This window comes from Loxodonta africana, chromosome 5 (genome assembly GCF_030014295.1).
Source record: "Loxodonta africana isolate mLoxAfr1 chromosome 5, mLoxAfr1.hap2, whole genome shotgun sequence".
Taxonomy (NCBI): domain Eukaryota; kingdom Metazoa; phylum Chordata; class Mammalia; order Proboscidea; family Elephantidae; genus Loxodonta; species Loxodonta africana.
Window position 1 is genome coordinate 89,149,641 of NC_087346.1, and position 23,270 is coordinate 89,172,910.

Genomic DNA, 23,270 nt, shown 5'->3' on the forward strand with positions numbered 1-23,270 from the left:
TTTTGCTTCTCCTAGGCACTAGGGCACTTAGTAATTCAGAATCATTTTAATCCAGTTTCATAGAGTGAGATTTTCTGGGCCATCCATGTGACTCAAAGCTGACCTTATATTGTGATAATGATCTTATGTCCTGTTCACCCTGACTCCTAGGTGCATCCCTAACTGAAAATACATGTATATGATTTCCATATATTGCTTTTGTTTCAGGAAACTACTAAACTCTCTAGTGATTCTTGTAATTTACTTGCAGATTCTTTTGGATTGTCCACATAACCTTAACTTCAAATAACGACAGTTTTTTTTTTTTAATTGCACTTTAGGTGAAAGTTCACAGCCCAAGTTAGTTTTTCATACAAAGATTTATACACATATTGTTATGTGACCCTAGTTGCAATCCCTGTGATGTGATAGTACACTCCCCCTTTCCACCCCAGGCTTCCCGTGTCCGTTCAGCCAGCTCCTATCCGTTGCTGCCCTCTCATCCTGCATCTGAACAGTAGTGCCCATTTAGTCTCATGTATCTACTTGAACTTATTTTATGTTTTATAGTCCAGTCTATGAAGAGTTGGCTTCACGAATGGTTTTAGTTCTAGGTTAACAGTATGGAAGCTGTGTCTTCTGCTATTCCTCCAGTCTCAGTCAAACCATTAAGTTTAGTATTTTTACGTGAATTTGATTTCTGCAGCACACTTTTCTCCTGCTCCATCAGAGACTCTTTGTTGTGTTCCTTGTCAGGGCAGTCATTGGTCGTACGTAGCCAGGCACCACCTCATTTTTCTGGTCTCAGGCTGATAGAGTCTCTGGTTTATATGGCCCTTTTGTCTCTTGGGCTAATATCTTCTTTGTTGGTGTTCTTCATTCTCCTTTGCTTCAGGTGGGTTGGGACCAACTGATGCATCTTAGGTGGCCGCTCGTAAGCCTTTAAGACCTTAGATGCCACTCACCAAAGTGGGATGCAGAACGTTTTCTTAAGAAACATTGTTTTGCCAGTTGGCCTAGATGCCCCTTGGGTCCATGGTCCCCAGACCCCCGCCCCTGCTACTCTGTCCATCAAAGTGTTTGGTTGTATTCAGGAAACTTCTTAGCTTTTGCTTTAGTCCAGTCGTGCTGACTGCCCCTTTATTGTGTGTGGTCCTTCCCTTCACCTAAGATAGTTCTTGTCTACTATCTAGTTAGTGAATTCCCCTCTCCCTCCCTCTCAAACCTCATAACCATCAAAGAATGTTTTCTTCTGTGTTTAAACCTTTTCTTGAGTTCTTGTAATAGTGGACCCATATAATATTTGTCCAAATAAAAAAAGTTTAAATGATCTTTTCTATGATCCAAATTTTAGTTCTGTTGATCTATCCAAATCACCAACATCTTCTCCATCTCACGGATTGGCCCTGGCCTCTTTTGTTAAAATTGTTAATTTTTTGTCAGTCGCTCCTTTAACTGCCTCCAAAATCCTATTCTTCAACCCTTAATGACTATCAAAATGGTCAGTGAGAGACAGTTCTTCCTCACGCTGACTTTTTTTCCATTATCATAGGTCCTAAAATGATCTTCATCTTTACATCCATGTCTAGAGCCTTACTCACCTTCTTTAGATTAGAACTTTTCAGTGGCATGACTTCTTTTGCTAGACACATTGTTGGGGGTATAAGCAGTGAAGGCGTTACAGGTAGAGACACTTGAACAACTCTGCTTTGAATTAATAACTAATGCTTCTCATGGTATGAAATGCTGGATAAGGTCACACTGTAGGCATGGTCTACATTGAAGTTGGGGTCAAAACGGCTGTCAGGCGTGTGCGGCGTGTGCACAGTTCATTTGTCATATGTCATGAGAGTTGACATTGTTCAACTTAACTGTTACGACTCCTGACACCAACACCAACTTCACTGTAGACTAGGCCATAGCCTGCTATACTGCAGTGTTTTGAACAGTAAATTATAAAATTGAACATCCATGAGTGAACATCTCAGAATGATAACATCAGCAAATTACACGCTGCAACATTATACAGAGTACATGTTACTAACAGTGTACAAAAAAAGGGTAAGTGCAGTTCATCATAACTATAATACATTGTAAGTCAGGGACTACCTATAAAAAAAAAACCTATACAGGGTAAGAAAACCCTAAAAAAAATTTTTTTCTCAAATGATACGGTTTCTGTTTTCCTGAGCTCTACACAACTTTTTTTTTTTAATTTAGTGGTTTCCGTCTTTTAATGATTACTTACGGAATTGACTCGATGGCAACAGGTTTGGCTTTTTTTTTTTACAAAATACATATTTGGATTTTGTATGACTAAAGTTGGTCATTACCTTTGTGGCAGATGGTATTTTCCAAAAATGGCCACAGCAGTATTTCTTTTCCCACATGCGCTTCTGGAAACTTGGCACCTCCCGTCATGAGACAGAATCTGTTTCCACTCCCCTTGAACCTAAGTGGGACTTTTTGGCTACCTCGGCTAATAGACTAGGATGCAGCACATTTAATCCTGCATGACTTCCAAGGTTAGGTTGTAAAATACTGTATGGCTTCCACTTGGTGCTTGCTCACTCCCGTTTGCTCGCTCTCTTTTGGAACGCTCATCCTTGGAACCTAGACACTACTGTGAGGAAGCCCAAACTAGCCCACACAGAGGGGCACTGAGACCATAAGCCTACAGCTGGCATCAGATCTCAGACGTGAGTAAACAAGTTTTTCAGATGAGCCTAGGCTCCAGACTTCATGAAGCGGACAAAAATTGAGCCTGTTGTGTCCTGCCAAATTCCTGACCCACAGAATCTGTAAGCAAAAAGGTTGTTTTATGTAACTAAGTTTTGAAGTTATTATGCAGCCATAGTAACTAAAATAACTGTCTAATCCCTGACCTTCATACTATTACGTCATATTTTTTTGTTTCTGTTACCATGTATGTTAATTCTGTTGTCCTGTACTGTATTTTAACTCCATAACACTTTATTATTTTGTTTTTTTCCAGTCAGTGTATATACATATATAAACCCTGGTGATGTAATGGTTAAGTGCTATGGCTGCTAACCAAAAGGTCAGCAGTTCGAATCTGCCAGGTGCAATTCTGGTCTGTCCTGTAGGGTTGCTGTGAGTCAATTGACTCGACGGCAGTGGGTTTGGTTTGGTCGGTATGTGTATATATGGAAACCCTGGTGGCATAGTGGTTAAGTGCTATGGCTGCTAACCAAAGGGTCGGCAGTTCAAATCTGCCAGGCACTTCTTGGAAACTCTATGGGGCAGTTCTACTCTGTCCTATAGGGTCGCTATGAGTCAGAATTGACGGCACCGGGTAGCAGGTTACACACACATATATATATATATGTATATATATAATTTTCTTTGCTTTTCACCCCATTTTGTATCTCAGGCTTACCATTTAAGGTAAGATTTCTTTCTATCTGAAATACATCCACTAGAATTATGTTTTGTGAGGGACTGCTAGTGGCATAATTGTTCGTTATTTGTTCATGTGAAAATAACCTAATTTTGCCCTCATTCTATAAAGATATTTTGCTGAATATAGCATTCTAGCTTGGCCTTTATTTTCCATCAGCACGTTAGAGGTGTTTTTCTACTTATGACTTCCACTATTGCTGTTGAATCTTCTGTCAGGTTAAATGTTGTTCTTTTCAAGGAAATCTTTCTCTTTGATTTTATGCTGTTTAATTATTATGTATCTGGTATGAAATTTTTTTCTTACATTTTTGAATCTGGGTTTGTATCTTTTATCAGTTCCAAGAGATTCTCAAATGTTACTCCTTCACATATTGCCTCTCTCCATTCTCTTCTGTGAAGATTCTCATTAAATATGGCAGATCTTACTCTGTCTTCTATGTCTCTCACCCTCTTTTCTGTGTTTTCCTTTTGTTTATATCTTGTCTTGCTTTATTCTGTATAATTTCTTCTGATCCATATTCCAATGCCAATCTACTGTTAAACCCATTTATTGAGTTTTTAATTTGGATTGTATTTTTCTGCCCTAGAATTCTATTTGATTTTCTTTTTTTAAAACTTCTAGATCACTTTTTATAGTTTCTTATTCCCTGCAAGTATTTTTTAGTATGTGTATTATTTCTTTAAACTATTAGGATGGTTTTATGGTCTATGTCAGCAATTTTAACTTCTTAAATTTTGGTGGGTCTGTTTCTGTTGTCTTTCCCAACTGAATATGTTAGTCCTGTTAGACTCTGCACCTTGTTGAAGCCCTGCGCTTTGATTTTTCTCTCTCTTGTCCATTCGTTTTTACATATTGCAGTCAATCAAATTGCCTCACACCATATTCAGAAGTAATTTTTTAAGCTTTCTATATTAAGCAATGTATTTTCTTATATAAAGCAAGAATTCATTTTGCATTTTGACGCGTTAAGAGGTCTTTGTTTCTTACCTATATTTGGATCAACTCATTTGTAAGGCTCTTGAGATAGTGGTGCAAACTGTTAAACTACATGACTGCTAACCAAAAGAGTAGAGTTTTACATCCACCCAGAGGCACCTCAAAAGAAAAGCCTGGTGATCTACTTCCAAAAACTCAGCCGCTGAAAACCCTGTGGAGCACAGTTTTACTCTGACACACATGGAGTTCCCATGAGTTGGAATCGACTCAGCAGCAACTGGTTATATATGTTGTGCTTCATTTGTAATCTTTGCATCAGTTAACACAATGACGGGCACACAAGTATTCAATAAATATTAATGCTCAGACCTCATGTCCCAACTCGCATTATAGCTGAGATTCCTCATTGACACTGCCTCTCCATTTAAAAGAATGCTTGATTTTGCACATATTGCTACACAGAACATTCATTTTGACAATAACACCAGACCCATAGGTGGTTTTCTATCTATATTGTGTGTAACGGTTACCTGTGTTGTATACTAAAAAGACAGATTTCTGAACTCAACCCCCAGAAATTCCAATTTATTAAATCTGAGGGAGGCTTAGGACCTTACAAATTCTTAGGCACCCAGGTAACTTGTGTCGTAGGTTTTTGAATGACACTTTAAGAAACACTGTTAAAGAATTGGAGAACTCAAGGAAGAAAATTTGATGTCTCTGTTCACACGGCTGTGTTGTCCACTACAAGGAGCAGTTTTTTTTTTTAATCTCTACATCTCCCACCTCTAATATTTGAATTTCTTATCTGGCAGCTTAAGGAATACTGGGTAGATTAAGTGAATTCATTTGGACAAGTACTTTGCACATATGGGCCTCAGTTTTTTATAAAATAATAGAATGTTGGAGCTAAGAGAACCTCAGGAATCCATTCTTATCCCATATTTTTACACATGAGGAAACCAAAAAAATCAAACATCTAAGTAATTAAAACCAGGAATAGAATATAAGCCATATCATTTAATCTTCAGCTGGTTGAGTGATTCCTGAATTGGATGAAAATATATATATATGCACACACACATACATATATATATATATAGTTCCATTAACTATATATATATGAAGGAGCCTGGTAGTGCAATGGTTGAACACTCAACTGCTACCTGAAAGGTCAGCAATTTGAACCAATCAGTAGCTCCATGGGAGAAAAGACCTGGAGATCTGCTCCCATAAAGAATACAGCGTAGGAAACCCTATGGGGGCAGATCTATGCTATCATACAGGGTCAGTGTGAGAATCAACTCAATGGCACAAAACAACTTTATACATCCGTCAGGTTGTCATTCTATGGTAGGGAGCTTGTGTGTTGCTGTGATACTGGAAGCTATGCCACTGATATTTCAAATACCAGCAGGGTCACCTGTGGTGGACCAATTTCGGCAGAGCTTCCAGACTAAGACAAGGAAGAAGGACCTGGCAATCTACTTCCAAAAAAAACTGACCAGTGAAAACCATATGAATAGCAGCGAAACATTTTGTGATATAGTGCCAGAAGATGATCCCTTCAGGTTGGAAGGCACTCAAAATATGACTAGGAAAGATGTACTTCCTCAAAGTAGAGTAGACCTTAATGACATGTATGGAGTCAAGCTTTCAGGATCTTCATTTGCTGATATGGTACAACTGAAAATGAGAAGAAACAATTGCAGACATCCATTAATAATCAGGTAGAATGTATGAAGTAGGAATCTAGGAAATTTGGAAATCATCAAAATGAAATGGAACACATCAAGATCAATATACTAGACAATAGTAAGCTGAAATGGATTGGTATTGGACATTTTGAATCAGACAATCATGATCTGCTGTGTGGGAATGAAAAATTGAAGAGAAATGGAGTCACACTCACTGTCCAAAAGAACATCTCAAGATCTTTACTGAAGTACAGTGTTGTCAGTGATAGAATAATACCCATACGCTTAAAAGGAAAACCAGTTAATATGACCAAATTTACACACCAACCACCAGTGCCAAAGATGAGGAAATTGAATATTTCTACCAACTTTTGCAGTATGAAATTAGTCAAACATGCAATCAAGATGCATTGACAGGCAGGAAGGGACAGAAAACTGGTAATGAGGAACCCAAGGTCGAGAAGAGAGTGTTCACATGTCATGGGGGTGGCAACCAATGTCACAAAACAATATGTATACTAATTGTTTAATGAGAAACTAGTTTGCTCTGTAAACCATCTAACCTACAATAAAAAGTAAAAAAAAGAAAATGCATTGTTAATTACTGGTGATTAGAATGCCAAAGTTGGAAAGGAAAGAAGGATCTATAGTTGGAAAATACAGGCTTGGTAATAGAAACAACACAGATCACATGATAGAATTTTGCAAGACCAACAACTTACTCATTGCAAGTAACCTTTTTAAACAACATAAGTGGCGACTATACACATGGACCTCACCAGATGGAAAACACAGGAATCAAATCAACTACATCTGTGGAAAGATACGATGGAAAAGCTCAGTATCAGTCAGAACAAGGCCAAGGGTCGACTGTGGAACAGACAATCAATTGCTAATATGCAAGTTCAAGTTGAAGCTGAAGAAAATTAAAACAAGTCCAGGAGAACTAAAATACAACCTGAATTTGGAGATCATCTCAAGAATAGATTTGGCACCTTGAACACTAATGACTGACAACCAGACAAGTTGTAAAATGACATCAAGGACAGCATACATGAAGAAGCAAAAAGTCGTTAAAAAGGAAAGAAAGAAAAGGCCAAAATGGATGTCAGAAAAGACTCTGAAAGTTGCCCTTGAACCTAGAGTAGCTAAAGTAAATGGAAGAAATGATGAAGTAAAAGAGCTGAACAGAAGATTTTAAAGGGCAGCTCAAGAAGACAAAGTATTATAACAAAATATGCAAAGACCCGAAAGTTAGAAACCCAAAAGGGTAAAACATGCTCAGCATTTCTCAAGCTGAAAGAACTGCGGTGAAAAATTCAAGCCTCAAGTCGCAATATTGAAGAATTTTATGCGCAAAATATTGAGCGATGCAGGAAGCATCAAAAGAAGTTGGAAGGAATACACAGAGCCACTGTACCAAAAAGAATTGGTCGAAGTACAACCATTTCAAGAGATAACGTGATAGGAACCAATGGTATTGAAGGAAGAAATCGAAGATACACGGAAGACACTGGTAAAAAACAAGACTCCAGGAATTGACAGAATACCGACTGAGATATTTCAACAAACCGATGCAGGGCTTGAGGTGCTCACCAAGAAATTTGGAAGATAGCTACCTGACCAACCTACTGGTATAAGTCTATATTTGTGCCCATTCCATATAAGGATAATACAACAGAATGCAGAAATTACTGAACAGTATCATTAATATCACACACAGCTAAAATTTTGCTGAAAAGAATTAAAAAATGGCTGCAGCAGTACATCGACAGGGAACTGCCAGAAATTCAACCCAGATTCAGAAGAGGACATGAAATAAGGGATATATCATTGCTATGTCAGATGGATCTTGACTGAAAGCAGAGAATACCAGAAAGAGGTTTATATGCAAAGGCATTCCACTGTCTGGATCATAACAAATTATGGGTGACATTGGGAAGAATGAGAATTCCAGAACACGTAATTGTGCTCATGCAGAACCTGTACACAGACCAAGAGGCAGTCATTCAAATAGAACAGGGGGATACTGCATGCATTAAAATCAGGAAAGGTATTTGTCAGGGTTGTATCCTTTCACCATACTTATTTAGTCTGTATGCTCAGCAAATAATCAGAGAAACTGGACTATACGAAGAACACAAAATCAGGATTGGTGGAAGACTCATTAATAGCCTGTGATATGCAGATGACACAACCTTGCTTGCTGAAAGTGAAGAGGACTTGAAGCACTTACTGATGTAGATCAAATACTACAGCCTTCAGTATGAATTACACCTCAACATAAAGAAAAACTCTCAAAACTGGACCAGTTAGCAACATAATGATAAACAGAAAAAAGATTGAAGTTGTCAAGGATTTCATTTTACTCGGATCTACAATCAATGCCCATAGAAGTAGCAGTCAGGAAATCGAATGACGTATTGCATTGGGCAAATCTGCTGCACAAGACCTCATTAAAGTGTTGAAAAGCAAAGATGTCATTTTGAGGACTAAGGCACTCCTGACCCAAGCCATAAAATTTTCAGTCACTTCATATGCTTGCAAAAGCTGGACAATGAATAAGGAAGACGAGAGAATTATTGATGCCTTTGAATTATGGTGTTGGAAAATAATATCCTGGACTGCCAGAAGAACAAACAAATTTGTCTTAGAAGAAGTACAGTCAGGGTGCTCCTTGGAAAAAAGGATGGCAAGACTTGGTCTCATATACTTTGGACATGTTATCAAGTGGGACCAGTCCCTGGAGAAGGACATCGTGATTGGCAAGTTAGAGCGTCAGCAAAAAAAGAGGAAGACCCTCAACAAGATGGATTGACACAGTGCCTGTAACAAGGGCTCAAACGTGGCAATGATTGTGAGGATGGTACAGGACCAAGCAGGGTTTTGTTCTGAGTTGGAACTGACTCAATGGCATCTAACAACAACATATGTGTATGTATATATGTGTGTGTGTGTATATATGTATTTATGAAAATTGCCCCTGAGATTTTGATTCAGATCTAGTTTGGGGCTTGACCAAAACAAACAGGAACCAAACTTGTTGCTGTCGAGTTGATTCCGACTCATAGCGACCCTATAGGACAGAGTAGAACTGCTGGTAAGGTTTCCAAGGGGTGCCTGGCGGATTCAAACTGCTGACCTTTTGGTTAGCAGCTGTAGCTCCTAACCACTCTGCCACAAGGGTTTCTGTTTGGGGCTGAGGAATCAGTATTTTAAAGGAGCTGTAGATTATTATAATCATGCTCAAACTGCTTTACTTGTGAAATGAGTGGTTATATTATGTAGACTTTTGTCATCCTTGTAGACTAATGTTTTTACAAAAGGCAGGTATGGATTGATTTTGAGCTAGCAAAATAACATCAGGGAAATACAAAGAAATTAAAGGTGTACAAAGTTTATTTCCAATAACAAAAATGTGGCATAGAGTATTTCTATTGGAAAAAGGCTTCTCCTTTTATGTGTTTCTGACTTCTATCTAGAAAGTTAGAATGACTGTTCTTATCTAATCAATTGGTAAAGTCAGATCTGAACGAAATGTATTGAGGTTTTTTTTTTTTTTTGGAATTAGTAGAATTTTAGAGAACTAGAGTATCTTCTGTGGAATTTGTATAGAGAAAATGTATTTAATTGAAGCCCAGGAAATAAAAACTCCATTTATAAAGGACCATAGGTTTTCAACCTTATATCAGTGCACAAGAATATGTACATCTACCAGTTATCGTATTCTGTGGTTTTCCATTGAATTTTCATTCTGATAAGACCATGAAATTATATGATACAATGTTTAATTCTGGTGTCCAGGTGAGTGACTTGGAAATCAGGATCAGGAGAATACAAGTAATTTTCTTTAAAAAGTGATCTCTTCTTTTTGAAAATACAAATTACCAAGATACATAAAGGTAGTTCTTTCATTTCATGAACTATGCAGGTTTTTCTTCAGCTTCTCTCTTCTTTCTTCTGTCTTGGGTTCTTGGCCTAGAAATTGTGGATGGGAAAACTTAATTAACTAAGAAACGAATATGAAGGAGCAAGGAAGTTCTTTATTTTCAACGTGAGTTGATTTTCCTGCTTGTGCCTGGAACACTGGAGATGTTTAATAAATGTAAACAGAATAATGAATATTCAGTTGCTTTTTATTTTATCTTGAACCTGTAACTCAATTCCTAATTTTCTGTAAAAAGTTTTTTTGCTGTTGTTTTCTCTTCCTGGCCTATCTTAATATCAGTTACCTTTTATCCTACCAATATCAGTTACCTATTCGATAGCAATGGATTTTTTTTATTGTTATCCTACCGTATTTTGAAGTGACATAAATTCACTTCCCAAAGTTGAGAAAGATAAATTGAGGAAATAGCATTGACCATTCTGGTTCTGTCCCTTGACTTCTAGTGTTAGAGAGAAAGCTGAATGTTCACATGGGTTAACAACAATCAAAGATAATCTCATTTTTTTAAGAAAATATTTCATTGTAAATGCCTTTCTTCATTTCCTCAGATTTGAACCCTTAGGAGCTTTACTGTTCCCATTTCCCAGCACAAGGCAAATTAGAGCAAAAAGCTCCAACATTCCCAGGTATGCACAAGCCCAGCTTTAAATCCAAACTCCTGAAACAATTCTAAGGTTCCCCAAAGTTTCCTTAAAGCTTCAACAGTGTTTGTCAAGATGGGCTTTAAAATTTTCGTAACTTTTAAAGTCCTGTTTCCACTGTCATTTACTCTTCCAGTTTACTCATCCATCATCTGCCTGCTTTTGTAAGAAAAACACATAATTCTGCATAAGACAGTCTGTTTATTTGAATTCTCTCTCCACATGCCCCTTTATCTTTTCACATGTCATTCCCTAATCTTTATCTTATAACAAAGGGATCTGCAGAGAGGTTGAGTAATTTGTTCATGATCACAAAGCAAATTGAACCAGTTTGGCCACAGAGCAGTAGTAATCTGTTTCTGAAAGCATTGACATTTTGCATTAACGGCCCATTTTTGGGTTATTTCTGTAATTCTTTGTACTGTCTCTGCCCTTGAGGGTGACCCCAGGTCAAGGAGCTACACTTTGGCAGTGGCAGCATGAACACCTAAACCCCAAGAGAAAAACCCATCTTTCTGGCCAGAGGAACTAGGAAAAGGGGAGCCCTGTAGTCTGGAGAAAGTGAGAGGGAAAGGAAATCCTGGTATTTTTTGTTTTTTGTTTGTTTTCTCTTTTTCTCTCTTAACTTCTTTCCCCCAAGGGCAGCCCCAGCCTCACAGAACTGCGTGGCAGCACCAGTAGGTACAACTCTTCAGAAACTCATCTTTCTAGCTAAGAAACCAGGATCAAAGACTCTTGGGAGCTATGGAGTGTGAGGAAATTCTGGGAAAAGAGCATACCCTAATTCCAAGTGTGAAGCAACACAAGTTTTGGCTCATCACTGAGCTGTACATGCAAAGTACAGATGCAGAGCACATAGCAAAGACTTTGAAACTTGAACTAAGGTATAAACCACTGCCCAAGTCCCAGGCTAATCTCTGAGAGAGACACGCATGAGACAAACCCAAAGCGCACAACAAAGGCTTTAAAAACGACATTGGAGCCACTTCTCACAGAGAGTGGGATAGAACTTAGGATCTGAATCTAATCAGGATGATTTCTGGCTTAAAAAAAAAAAATGTTCCAGAAGATTTTAGCAGGACCCAGAGGCTTATGACAAAATGTCCAGGACACAAAATTACTTAGCATACAAAGAACCAGGAAAATGTGACCAATTCTCAAGGGAAAAGACAATCAACAGATGCTAGCACTAAGATAACCAAGATCACGGGATTGTCAAAGATTTTAAAGCAGTTAAAACTACGATCCATGTGGTGATATATAGCCAATATTTTAACAGATAAAATAGAATACTAAAGAGTATTAAGATTGTCCAAAAAATAGGACAGGAAACAAAATAACAGATGACAACAGAAAACAAATACAAAATGTTAGATACAAACCCAACAGTAAAATAACAAAAACTAAACCTGTTGCCATCGAGTCAATTCTGACTCATAGCATCCCTTTAGGACAGAGTAGAACTATCGCATAGGGTTTTCAAGGCTGTAAGTCTTTACAGAAGCAGACTGCCACATCTTTCTCCTGTGGAGCAGCTGGTGAGTTTGAGCCACTGACCTTTCGATTAGCAGCTGAGTGCTTAACCACTGCACCACCAGGGCTCCTAACCCAATCAAAAAACATTAATTGTAAATAACCTAAACAATTAAAAAATCATTTCAGGAAGTGAAATATGCTGCCTCAAATATCAGTGACCACCCCCACCCCCCTCAGAAATGTTCAAATAAGTTGAATGGACATCTCAGAGATGTTTTTTATACCGAATAGAGATGATTCACATACAAACATTGTATCAGTTAACTTTCTAAAGTTCCTCAGACTCTGAGAATCTTTTTTCCTTTTAGTTATTTGGCATCAAAAGAATCATAGCCATGTTTTAAAAAGAACTTGAACTTTTAAACTTTCAGTCCTTTTCATTGGTGAGATTTTCCAGATATGTCCCTGATACCAAAAAAATTAAACCCATTTCCGTCAAGTGGACTTTGACTCATAGCTAACCTACAGGACAGAGTAAAACTGCCCCATAGGGTTTCCAAGGAGCAGCTGGTGGGTTTGAACTGCTGACCTTTTGGTTCATCCATACTTCTTAACCATTGAGCCACCATGTCCCTATAAAGGTAGCAAATAAGGTTATTTCTCTCATAATCTGTAGGAACACAGACTTATTTGGGTAACTGTGAAGTACAAATAAATTGGAGATCTTTTATTAAATCTCCTGTTTACAGCTTGTCAAAGACCACATGCACCAGAGATTATTTTAAATGATGGAGAGAAGCTACCACATCCAGCCTGTCCTGCTGTGCCAAAGACTGGATGATAAACAACCAGATTCAAAGTTATGTGATCTGGCAGTTGCAAAGGACTCTGTGCTCAAATTAATATTTTGCTATCCCCATTTTGAAATTCCTAATAATTACGGGAAAAAAAGCCCACAAATTCTGTAGGTGCCCCTGACTAATATCTTCTATCTATCCTCACCACTCACCCCTTATTATCTTACAATCTGACTTCTGCCATTATACTGGAGTAAAACTTCTCTCTCTTAAGTAATCTGTTTAATAGCCGATTCCCATACTGTCTCCTTAATCTTCACCCATTTTAACCTGTCTGAAGCATTTGACATTGCTGACAGACCATTCCTTTAAATTCCCTATTTGGTTTCCATAACTCTATGTGAGTTTAGTTTTCTTACCTCTAAACTTGTTTGATAAAGGCAAGTAGAATGCTGGAATAAAATTTCTAATCACAATATGCCTCAGGGCTAGAATGGTTTTATACTCTATTAGTACTCCCTTATTTTTAGACAGTGACAAAATGATTTCCAAATGGATAAAGGCTAAACTACAGTTCCTATCTGGCTGGTATTACAAATAATATGCAGAGGTGTTTTTGGTTGTTGTTTTACTTAACACACCAATGAAATGAAGAACATACCAAGGTTTTCATCAGTTGAATATATAAATGGTCTTAAATTTCCTCTAGTCTCCTTCACAAAATAATCAATGACACTGAAAAGGCTTGGGAGTGTCACCTGTATAACAAAAAAAAGAAAGAAGATTCAGTGTCATCTATATAGAGAGTGAGAGAAGGCTCAACTGAAATTTAATGGTGACTACTGTGTATTTCCTGACCTCCAGATAAATGTGTCAGTACCTCACTTAAATGGATTACTGAATGGTTATGTGTTTTGAATTGTGTCCCCCCAAATGATATATTTAAGTCTTAACCCCTGTACCTATCAATATGATCCTGTTTAGAAATAGAGGCTTTCTTTTGTTATACTAATGAGGTCATACCAGAGTAAGGAGGGTCCTAAACCTAATCCCGTCTGAGTGATGTCTTATAAAGGGGACACAGACACAGGTCTTGAAGCACTTACTGATGAAGGTCAAAGACTACAGTTTTCAGTATAGATTGCACCTCAACATAAAGAGAAAAATCCTCACAACTGGACCAATAAGCAACATCAGGACAAACGGAGAAAATATTGAGGTGGTCAAGGATTTCATTTTACTTGGATCCACAATCAACATCCATGGTAGCAGCAGTAAGTAAATCAAATGACGTATTTCACTGGGAATATCTGCGGCAAAAAAACCTCTTTAAAATGTTAAAAAGCAAAGGTGTCACTTTGAGGTCTAAGGTGAGTCTGACCCAAGTCATGATATTTTCAGTCACCTCATATGCATGCAAAAGCTGGACCAAAGGAGAAACAATGCATTTGAATTATGGTCCTGGTGAAGAATGTTGAACATACCACGGACTTCCAGAAGAACAAACATCTGTCTTGGGAGGACAGCCAGAATGGTCCTTAAAAGCAAGGATGGTGAGACTTAGTCTCACGTACTTTGGACATGTTATCAGGAGGGACCAGCCCCTGGAGAAGGACATTACGCTTGGTAAAATAGAGGGTCATGGAAAGAGAGGAAGACCCTCAAGGAGACAGACTGACACAGTGGCTGCAGCAACGGGCTCAAGCATAGCAACGATTATGAGGATGACTAAGGACTGGGCAGTGTTTCGTTCTGTTATATACAGAGTCACTGTGACTTGGAACCAACTTGACGGCACCTAACAACAAAACAACACAGACACAGAAAGACACACAGAGGCAAGACAGGCACCATGTGACAATAGAAACAAAGAAGGACCTTCCCCTAGAGCCAACACCCTGAATTCAGACTTCTAGACTCCTAGAAAAATAAACTCTTGTTCTTTAAAGACACCCACTTGTAATATTGTTTGTTATATCAGCAGTAGATAACTAAAACACCATGGTTTTACATACTTGTGATGGTTAATTTTATTTGTCAACTTGATTAGGCAATGACATCCAGTTGTCTGGTCAAACACTAGTCTAGATGTTGCTGTGAAGTTATTTTGTAGATGTGATTAACATTTACAATCAGTTGACTAAAGGAGATTACTCTCAATAATAGGGTGGGCCTCATCCAATTATTTAAAGGCCTTAGAGCAAAAATTGAAGATTTCCCAAGGGGGAAAGATTCTGCCTCAAGAGTGTAACCTAGCTATCTTGCTGGAGTTCCCAGGGCACCACTTGCCTACTGATTTTAGACACAGACTGCCAGAGTTTCCAGCCTGTCTCCTAAATTACAGATCTTGGACTTGCCATCTCTCACAATCATGTGAGCCAATCAATTCCTTTAAATAAATAAATCTTTCTGTCTACATAGAGAGAGAGAGCAAGAGCAAGAGAGATACCTTTTGGTTAGCAGCCGAGCTCTTAATCACTGCTTCTCCAGGGCTCCATATGTATGTGTATATGTACATACACATACATATGGAGTATTTTATATATACATATACAGGAAACCTTGGTGGCATAGTGGTTAAGTGCTACAGCTGCTAACCAGAAGGCTGGAAGTTTGAGTCCACCAGGCGCTCCTTGGAAACTCTATGGTGCTGTTCTACTCTGTCCTATAGGGTCGCTATGAGTCGGAATTGATGGCACTGGGTTTGGTTTGGTTTTATATATATATATATATACACACACACACACACACACACAAGAACTGGTGATGCAATGGTTAAGCTCTCAGTTGCTAACAGAAAGGTCAGTGGTTCTAACCCACCACTCACTCTGTGAGAAAAAAGATCTGACAATCTGCTCCTGTAAGGATTACAGCCTAAGAAATCCTATGCGGCAGTTCTACTCTGTCACATGGGGTTGCTAAGAGTCATAATCAACTTGATGGCACACAACAATATATATATGTGTGTATTTTTTATATATATATGTATATATATTATTGTATGTCTTATTGGTTCTGTTTTTTCTGGAGAACCCCTAATACACTACACAAATGTTTAATTTCCCTTTCTAACCATATGCAATTTCCTGTTGAGGAATTACCCCCTTCCCATTGGATACAGCCTGATTAACAATAATTAGATACCTTGCTCTCTACTCAGCTAAGGAATTAGAATGTCACTCAAGCTAGGCCAGGAAATGCTCCCATCCCGAAGTTTGAATCTTCGGTAGAGGAACAAGGAAAGACAGCAACTTCCTAATCAGATGGTTCTTAGTACAAGTAACTGCTTTCTAGACTCTGAAGGTTTTCTAGTCTTCCAATCATTTTGTGTGCTTTCTGTGTACTTATAATAAGTTCATTTTTGTTAGTTAGCCATACATAGCTGGTTTCTCCTTGACACCAAGGAACCCTTAAAGCCAGAGGATATAAGTATTTTGATATCTCATTTTACGAGAATACTTTGCTTGAATTGAGTAACTGAATGTGTCACCACCCCTAAACCAATATTTTTATACAAGTGAATTCAGGTTAAACCTGAATATGGAGAGTAACCTTGAAGAGAAAAAAGAATTCACAAAAAGACAACTTGTTTGTGACATAGGGTTGGGAGGATGAAAGGGGAAAGAATAATCCAGACTGTTAGCCTTCCTTACACTGTGGACTATATGGGCTATAACAACAGATAAATGAGCCCCAATTTACCAGTTGCAGTGGCACCTTCTTCCCTAACAATTGCCCCTGGTTACTGATTATCTGGATTATCGTTTAGTAATAATTCCCTGCCTCCTCTATTCAAATTTTTGAAAAAGCCTAGTCAGGCATAGATATGACAAATAAGAAGCTCTGGAAGCCATTTATGACAAAAGTGTAAGTGCGGTACATGAATTAGCAGCTACCTTACTTTTGGCAGCGGTCACTACTGCACTCTGAGGGTTATGGTCGAAACATAAGTAATCTAATCACGCTGTCCTTTCTTTAATTTTATCAAAACAGTGGGTCTAGAAAGGCAGAGGAACCAGCAGCTCAATTTTACAGAAATATTATAATAACCTTCAAGCCTCATCAGTTTCATTTAAGTGGTATCAGAGACACTTTTCCTGGCCATATATCCCAACATCACAGTCTAGGATCGCAGAACTATATTACCCTTTTTTCAGCATCCTGCTCGTTGGCTGAGACCAGTGTAATACCAGTTTTCTCACCTAGATAATAGGCATAACAGTATCTACCTCAGGGTGATGATAAGGATTAAAATAGATGATACATGTAAAGTACTTAGCTCTGTGACAGACATTATCTAATGGTTATGTTATAGGCATACCTCGTTTTATTGCACTTCACATTATTGAGCTTTGCAGATATTTTGTTTTTTACAAATTGAAGGCTTATGGCCACCCTGTATCTAGCCAGTCTATTGGCACCGTTTTTCCAACAGCGTGCCCTCACTTAGTGTCTATGTGTCACATTTTGGTAATTCTTGCAATATTTCAAGCTTTTTCTTTATGATTTTATCTTTAATGGTGATCTGTAAATCAATGATCTTTGATGTCACTATTGTAATTGTTTTGGGGCACCATGAACTGCGCCCAGATAAGACAGTGAACTTAATTGATAAATTTTCTGACAGCTCCACCAACCAAGTGGTTACTCTGTCTCTCTCCCTCTCCTCAGGCCTCCTTAATACCTGAGACATGACAATATTGAAATTAGGCCAATTAATACCCCTACAATGACCTCTAAATATTTAAGGAAGAGCTGTACGTCTGTCACTTTAAATCAAAAGCTAGAAATCATTAAGATTAGTGAGGAACACATATCAAAAACGGAGATAGGCCAAAAACTAGGCCTATTGCGACAAACAGCCAAGTTGTGGATGCAAAGGAAAAGTTCTTGAAGGAAATTAAAAGTGCTAATCCAGTGAACACAGGAATGATAAGAAAGTGAAACAGCCTTATTGCTGATATGGAGAAAGTTTTAGTGGTCTGGATAGAAGATCAAACCAGCTATAACCTTCCCTTAAGCCAAACCTAATCCAAGGCCCTAACTCTTCAATTCTGTGACAGCTAAGAGAGGTGAAGAAGCTGCAAAGAAGAAAAGTCTGAAGCTAGCAGAGTTTGTTTCATGAGGTTTAAGGAAAGAAGCTACCTCCATATCATAAAAGTGCAAGGTGAAGCAGCAACGTATCCAGAAGATCTAGCTAAGATTATTGATGAAAGTGGCTACACTAAACAACAGCTTCTCAGTGTAGACGAAACAGCTTTGTATTGGAAGAAGATGCCATCTAGGACTTTCATAGCTAGAAAGAAGTCAATGCCTGGCTTCAAAACTTCGAAGTTGAGGCTGACTCTTTTGTTAGGGGCTAATGCAGCTGGTGACTTTAAGTTGAAGCCAATGCTCATTTACCATTCGGAAAATCCTAGGGCCCTTAAGAATTATGCTAAATCTGCTCTTCCTGTGTCTATAAATGGAACAACAAAGCCTGAATGACAGCACATCTATTTACAAGATGGTTTACTGAATATTTTAAGCCCACCGTTGAGACCTACTGCTCAGAAAAATATTCCTTCCAAAATATCACTGCCCATTGACAATGTACCTCGTCACCCAAGAGCTCTGATACAAACGTACAAGGAGATTAATGTTGTTTTCATGTCTGCTAAGACAACGTCCATTCTACAGTCCATGGATCAAGCAGTAATTTCAACTTTCAAGCCTTATTATTTAAGAAATACATTTCATAAGGCTATCGCTGCCGTAGTGATTCCTCTGATGAGTCTGAGCAAAGTAAATTGAAAACCTTCTGGAAAGGATTCACCATTCTAGATGCCATCAGGAACATTCGTGATTCATGGGAGGTCAAAATAAGAACTTTAAAAGGGGTTTGAAAGAAGTCGATTCTAATCATCATGGATGACTTTGAGGGGCTCAAGACTTTAGTGGAGGAAGTAACTGCAGAGGTGGTGGAAATAGCAAGAAAACTAGAGTTAGAAGTGGAGCCTGAAGTTGTGACTGAACTGCTGCAAATCTCATATTCAAACTTTAATGGTTGAGGAGTTGCTTCTTATGGATGAGCAAAGAAAGTGATTTCTTGAGATGGAAGCTACTTCTGGTGAAAATGTTGTGAATATTGAAACACAACAAAGGATTCCATAAACTTAGTTGATAAAGCAGCAGGAGAGTTTAAGAGGATTAACTCTAATTTTGGAAGAAGTCCACTGTGGGTAAAATGCTATCAAACATCATCGCATGCTACAGAGACATCCTTCATGAAAGGAAGAGTCAATCGATGCAGCAAATTTCGTTGTTGCCTTATTTTAAGAAATTGCCACAACCACCCCAACCTTCAGCAACCACTACCCTGATCAGTCAGCAGCCATCAACGTTTAGGCAAGACCCTCCACCAGCCAAAAGATTATGATTCACTGACGGCTCAGATGATGGTTAGCATTTTTTAGCAATAAAGTATCTTTAATTAAGGTATGCACATTGTTTTTTTAGACGTAATGCTATTGCACGCTGTCTTAGTTACCTAGTGCTGCTATAACAGAAATACCACAAGTGGATGGCTTCAACAAACAGAAGTTTATTCTCTCACAATTTAGGAGGGTAGAAGCCCCAATTCAGGGCAGCTCCAGGGGAAGGCTTTTTCTCTCTGTCAGCTCTGGGAGAAGTTCCTTGTCATCAACCTTCCCCTGGTCTTGGAGTTTCTCAGCACAGGGACCTGATTCCAAAGGATGTGCTCTGCTCCTAGCTCTTCTTGCTTGGTGGTAATGAAGACCCTCTCTTCTCTGTTTGATTCTTTCTTTTATATCTCAAAAGAGAGTGACTCAAGATACAACCTAATCCTGTAGATTGAGTTCTGCCTCATTAACATAATTGCCTCTAATCCTGGCTCATTAACACCATGGACATTAGGATTTACAACACATAGGATAATCACATCAGGTCACAAAAGGGTGGACGACCACACAATACTGGGAATCGTGGCCTAGCCAAGTTGACACACATTTTGGGGAGACACAATTCAATCCACAACACACACTTAACAGACTAAAGTATAGTGTCAACATAACTTTTATATGCACTGGGAAACCAAAAAATTTGTGTGACTTTTTTTGTTGCAATATTTGCTTCATTGCAGTGGTCTGGAACTGAACCCGAAATATCCCCAAGATACACCTATATATCATTAGCTCCATGATAAGTTAGCAAGTGTAGGAGAGAGTTTGCAGACAACCCCTCTTTCTTCACTGTTATGTTGCTATTAAGAGGAGATTTCTGAATTTTTTTATGTTGGGTGTTTGAGGGCTAGACATTCACAGAATTTTTCTCCATTAGAACTAAGCACATTTAAATACTTGTAACTGGAAGATGTAAAACATTTTTAACAAAAGTATTTTTCTCTCCCTGAAACAATTATATTGATAAAGACTTGAAGAGAAAGAATGGTTGGCAGCAGATTATCTTTTATTCTGCTTAATCTGGCCATTCTTATATCTTACTTCTCACCCTGAATATCTCCTTAACATGGCTGTTTTTTACCAGCTCTAGGTTCCTAGGCAAGAAATCTGTTTCTCCACCTTTTCTTTGGCTTCTATGAGGCAGATTTGGCAGGAATCAGGAGAGAGTTAATCAATAACAAAGAAACATCTACTTACAGGTTTTTCCAGTTCAATAGTGTAGTTTTTTCCTATGCTCATCACTTTGTAGTGCTTAATTCTTGGAATGCTAAAAATGAAACAAATAGTTTATCTCCATTTAATTGTACTATTAGGTTAATGCCAAAGCGAATATAAAATATCACCTGTAGAGTTAACCTATGTTCCCATGACTGGTTTGGCAAAATTTTTGGTGGTTTTTGTTTTTTTCATTTACCTTGTTCACCATTCCTATGAAGGCCTATACAAATCAAATATATATTCTCTATATTAAAAGAGAGTAAAAAAATTGGTGTAAGAAAATCTTTCTACTTCATCACTAGGCCAATCAAAAAACCCTCAATGGGTGTTCCACATACTAGCTTACATACCACCATGGATTTCTGCCACTTTTCAGGGCTGACTTAGAGATATGAAAAAAATCCAGAATGTTAAGTACTATATAAACATGTAGTTGGGAATATAATAAGTATAGCAGATAAATCTTAATATCTTTCTCCTTTGTAGTCACATAGCACTCTAAATTATTACTACCCAAACACATTGTACTATCATGATGATGGCACAGGTTGAGGCAACATTTTGTTCTGCTATACTTAAAGTCTCCATGAATGAGAGCTGACTTGATGGCAGCTAACAACGTCATCAACAAAAACACACAGTATTTTTGGTCTCAGGGAACATTGAGCTCAATTGGCATAAACTATGTTATATAAAGATAACATTCTACATTCTACTTTGGTGAGTAGCATCTAGAGTCTTAAAAGCTTGTGAGTGGCCATCTGAGATACTCCGCTAGTCTCACCCCATCTGGAGCAAGGGAGAATGAAGAAAATCAAAGACACAAGGAAAAGATTATCCCAAAGGGCTAATGCATCACAGCTACCACAGCCTCCATCAGACTGAGTCCAGCACAACCAGAAGGTGCCTGTCCACCACCACCGACTGCTCTGACAGGGATCAAAATAGAGGGCCCTGGACAGAGTCGGAGAAACTCGTAGAACAAAATTCTAACTCACAAAAAAAAAAGATCAGACTTACTGGTCTGACATAGACTGGAGAAGCCCTGAGAGTATGGCCCACAGACACCCTTTTAGCTCAGTAATGAAATCACTCCTGAGGTTCACCCCTCAGCCAAAGATTGTAAAGGCCCATAAAACAGAATGAGACTAAATGGGCACATCAGCCCAGGGGCAAAGACGAGAAGACAGGAGGGGACAAGAAAGCTGGTAATAGGGAACTCAAGGTCCAGAAGGGGAGAGTGTTGACATGTTGTGGGGTTGGCAACCAATGTCACAAAACAATATGTGTACTCATTGTTTAATGAGAAGCTAGTTTGTTCTATAAACCTTCATCTAAAGTACAATAAAAAGAAAAAAAAACACATGGTATTTTATTGACTATGAACTGTTTGAGAAGAAGCACATTCTATTCATCTTTGTTTTCCAGCATTAGGCACAGAGTAAATATTTATGAAACTGAATTTTAAAAACATCTGAAACCCATTTTGAAGTGCTATCTGATAGAAACTAAGTGAATTTCTACTCATAACAGAAGTTAGTATCCTTGCTAGTTCATTTTGGACAACATTCTGTTTGCCTTGAAATCCTTTGATTTGGATAGCAACAGTGTTAGGACCAAAATTTTCTCTAATGTTGAAAAGTTAATATTTATTATGCTGTCATTTGCATGAAAGACAAACTAATTCGACAGCTGTCTAAAACAAAATTGTCTACCTGGTTGAATTTGTCTACCAGGGCTTTTCTACCTTCTTTTTCAACGCTCTTTTCTCCATTTCCAGTCTACATTCATCTAGGACTGAACTACATAGAAGTCTTCTATTTAGGGGACTCTCTCCTCATTCAATACAATCTCCAAATCTTCTCTCAGTTTGACATCACAGTGGAAAATAGGTAATAAATGAATTTGAATGGCTTATTCTAGAGTTTCGCTTTCTAAACATGGGAATAACACTTAACTCACCTACTCGCCTGCTCAAGGAAAGTATTACTTAATGCTGAACCATGAGGAATGAGTTACAGACTGGTGAAGGAAACATTTTTGGACACATGAGTTTTCATAAGTATCATTTTTCTGGATGGTTGGCTCTGTCTTTATGCTCTACTTCTACCGTGAAAAGATTTTCATACTCACAGTTACTTTTGAAAATGCTCACAAATTCTAGTTAGAATTTCCGTATTTTTATGAAGTAAATTATTACTACTCCTTTTTTAGAAGACTAATAGAAAACTTGAAGAATTTGGCCTTTATAACTAGAAAAATCTAGGTTCAACTGCTGGCTCTGTTACGTGAGCCTCTGTTTCTTCATCTATAACATAGGGGTGGTAATACTTGCCTCACAGAGCTATGATGAGTTAATGTTTTAAAGCTCTAAATATAGTGCCTGACACATTTAAGCTCTCTGTAAATTAAAACTACTTTTTGACTACTTTTTAAATTTATTGTTTTAATTTAGTAATTTCTGTGAATCTCAGCATCTTCATTTGTGAAATATGGAAAATACTATCTCAAAGTTTTTATTGTGCCTAATGTATTTGTCAAGCACTTAACACAGTACCTACAAATGATATCGTATAAAAGAAGACAGTGATCCTTGTTGTTAGTAATAGCAATCATACCATCATTATTCATGACAAAGTTGTGGGAGGAAAAGTAGCAAAGATCAACAGCCTCTTGAAATTTTGACTAGTGA

The 23,270-nt window shown here is 38.0% G+C and overlaps 1 protein-coding gene across 6 annotated transcripts in view; it reads right to left on the minus strand.

The window, feature by feature from the left end:
• Nucleotides 1-5,062: 5,062 nt before the first annotated feature.
• The window catches only part of STAP1 (signal transducing adaptor family member 1), a 55,826-nt gene continuing 37,618 nt past the window's right edge, over nucleotides 5,063-23,270 (minus strand). For 3 of the 6 annotated variants that reach the window (XM_023555091.2, XM_023555090.2, XM_003415936.4), the window contains 3 exons: nucleotides 20,558-20,627; nucleotides 13,561-13,657; nucleotides 5,063-10,014 (listed from right to left, as the gene is read on the minus strand). In XM_023555091.2, the coding sequence (XP_023410859.1) occupies nucleotides 9,953-10,014; nucleotides 13,561-13,657; nucleotides 20,558-20,627 (229 nt within the window). In that variant the 3' untranslated portion in view covers nucleotides 5,063-9,952. Of the gene's footprint in view, nucleotides 10,015-13,560; nucleotides 13,658-15,512; nucleotides 19,711-20,557; nucleotides 20,628-23,270 lie in introns of those variants that run through there. The other 3 variants (XM_023555092.2, XM_064285753.1, XM_064285754.1) reach the window with 3 other exon arrangements.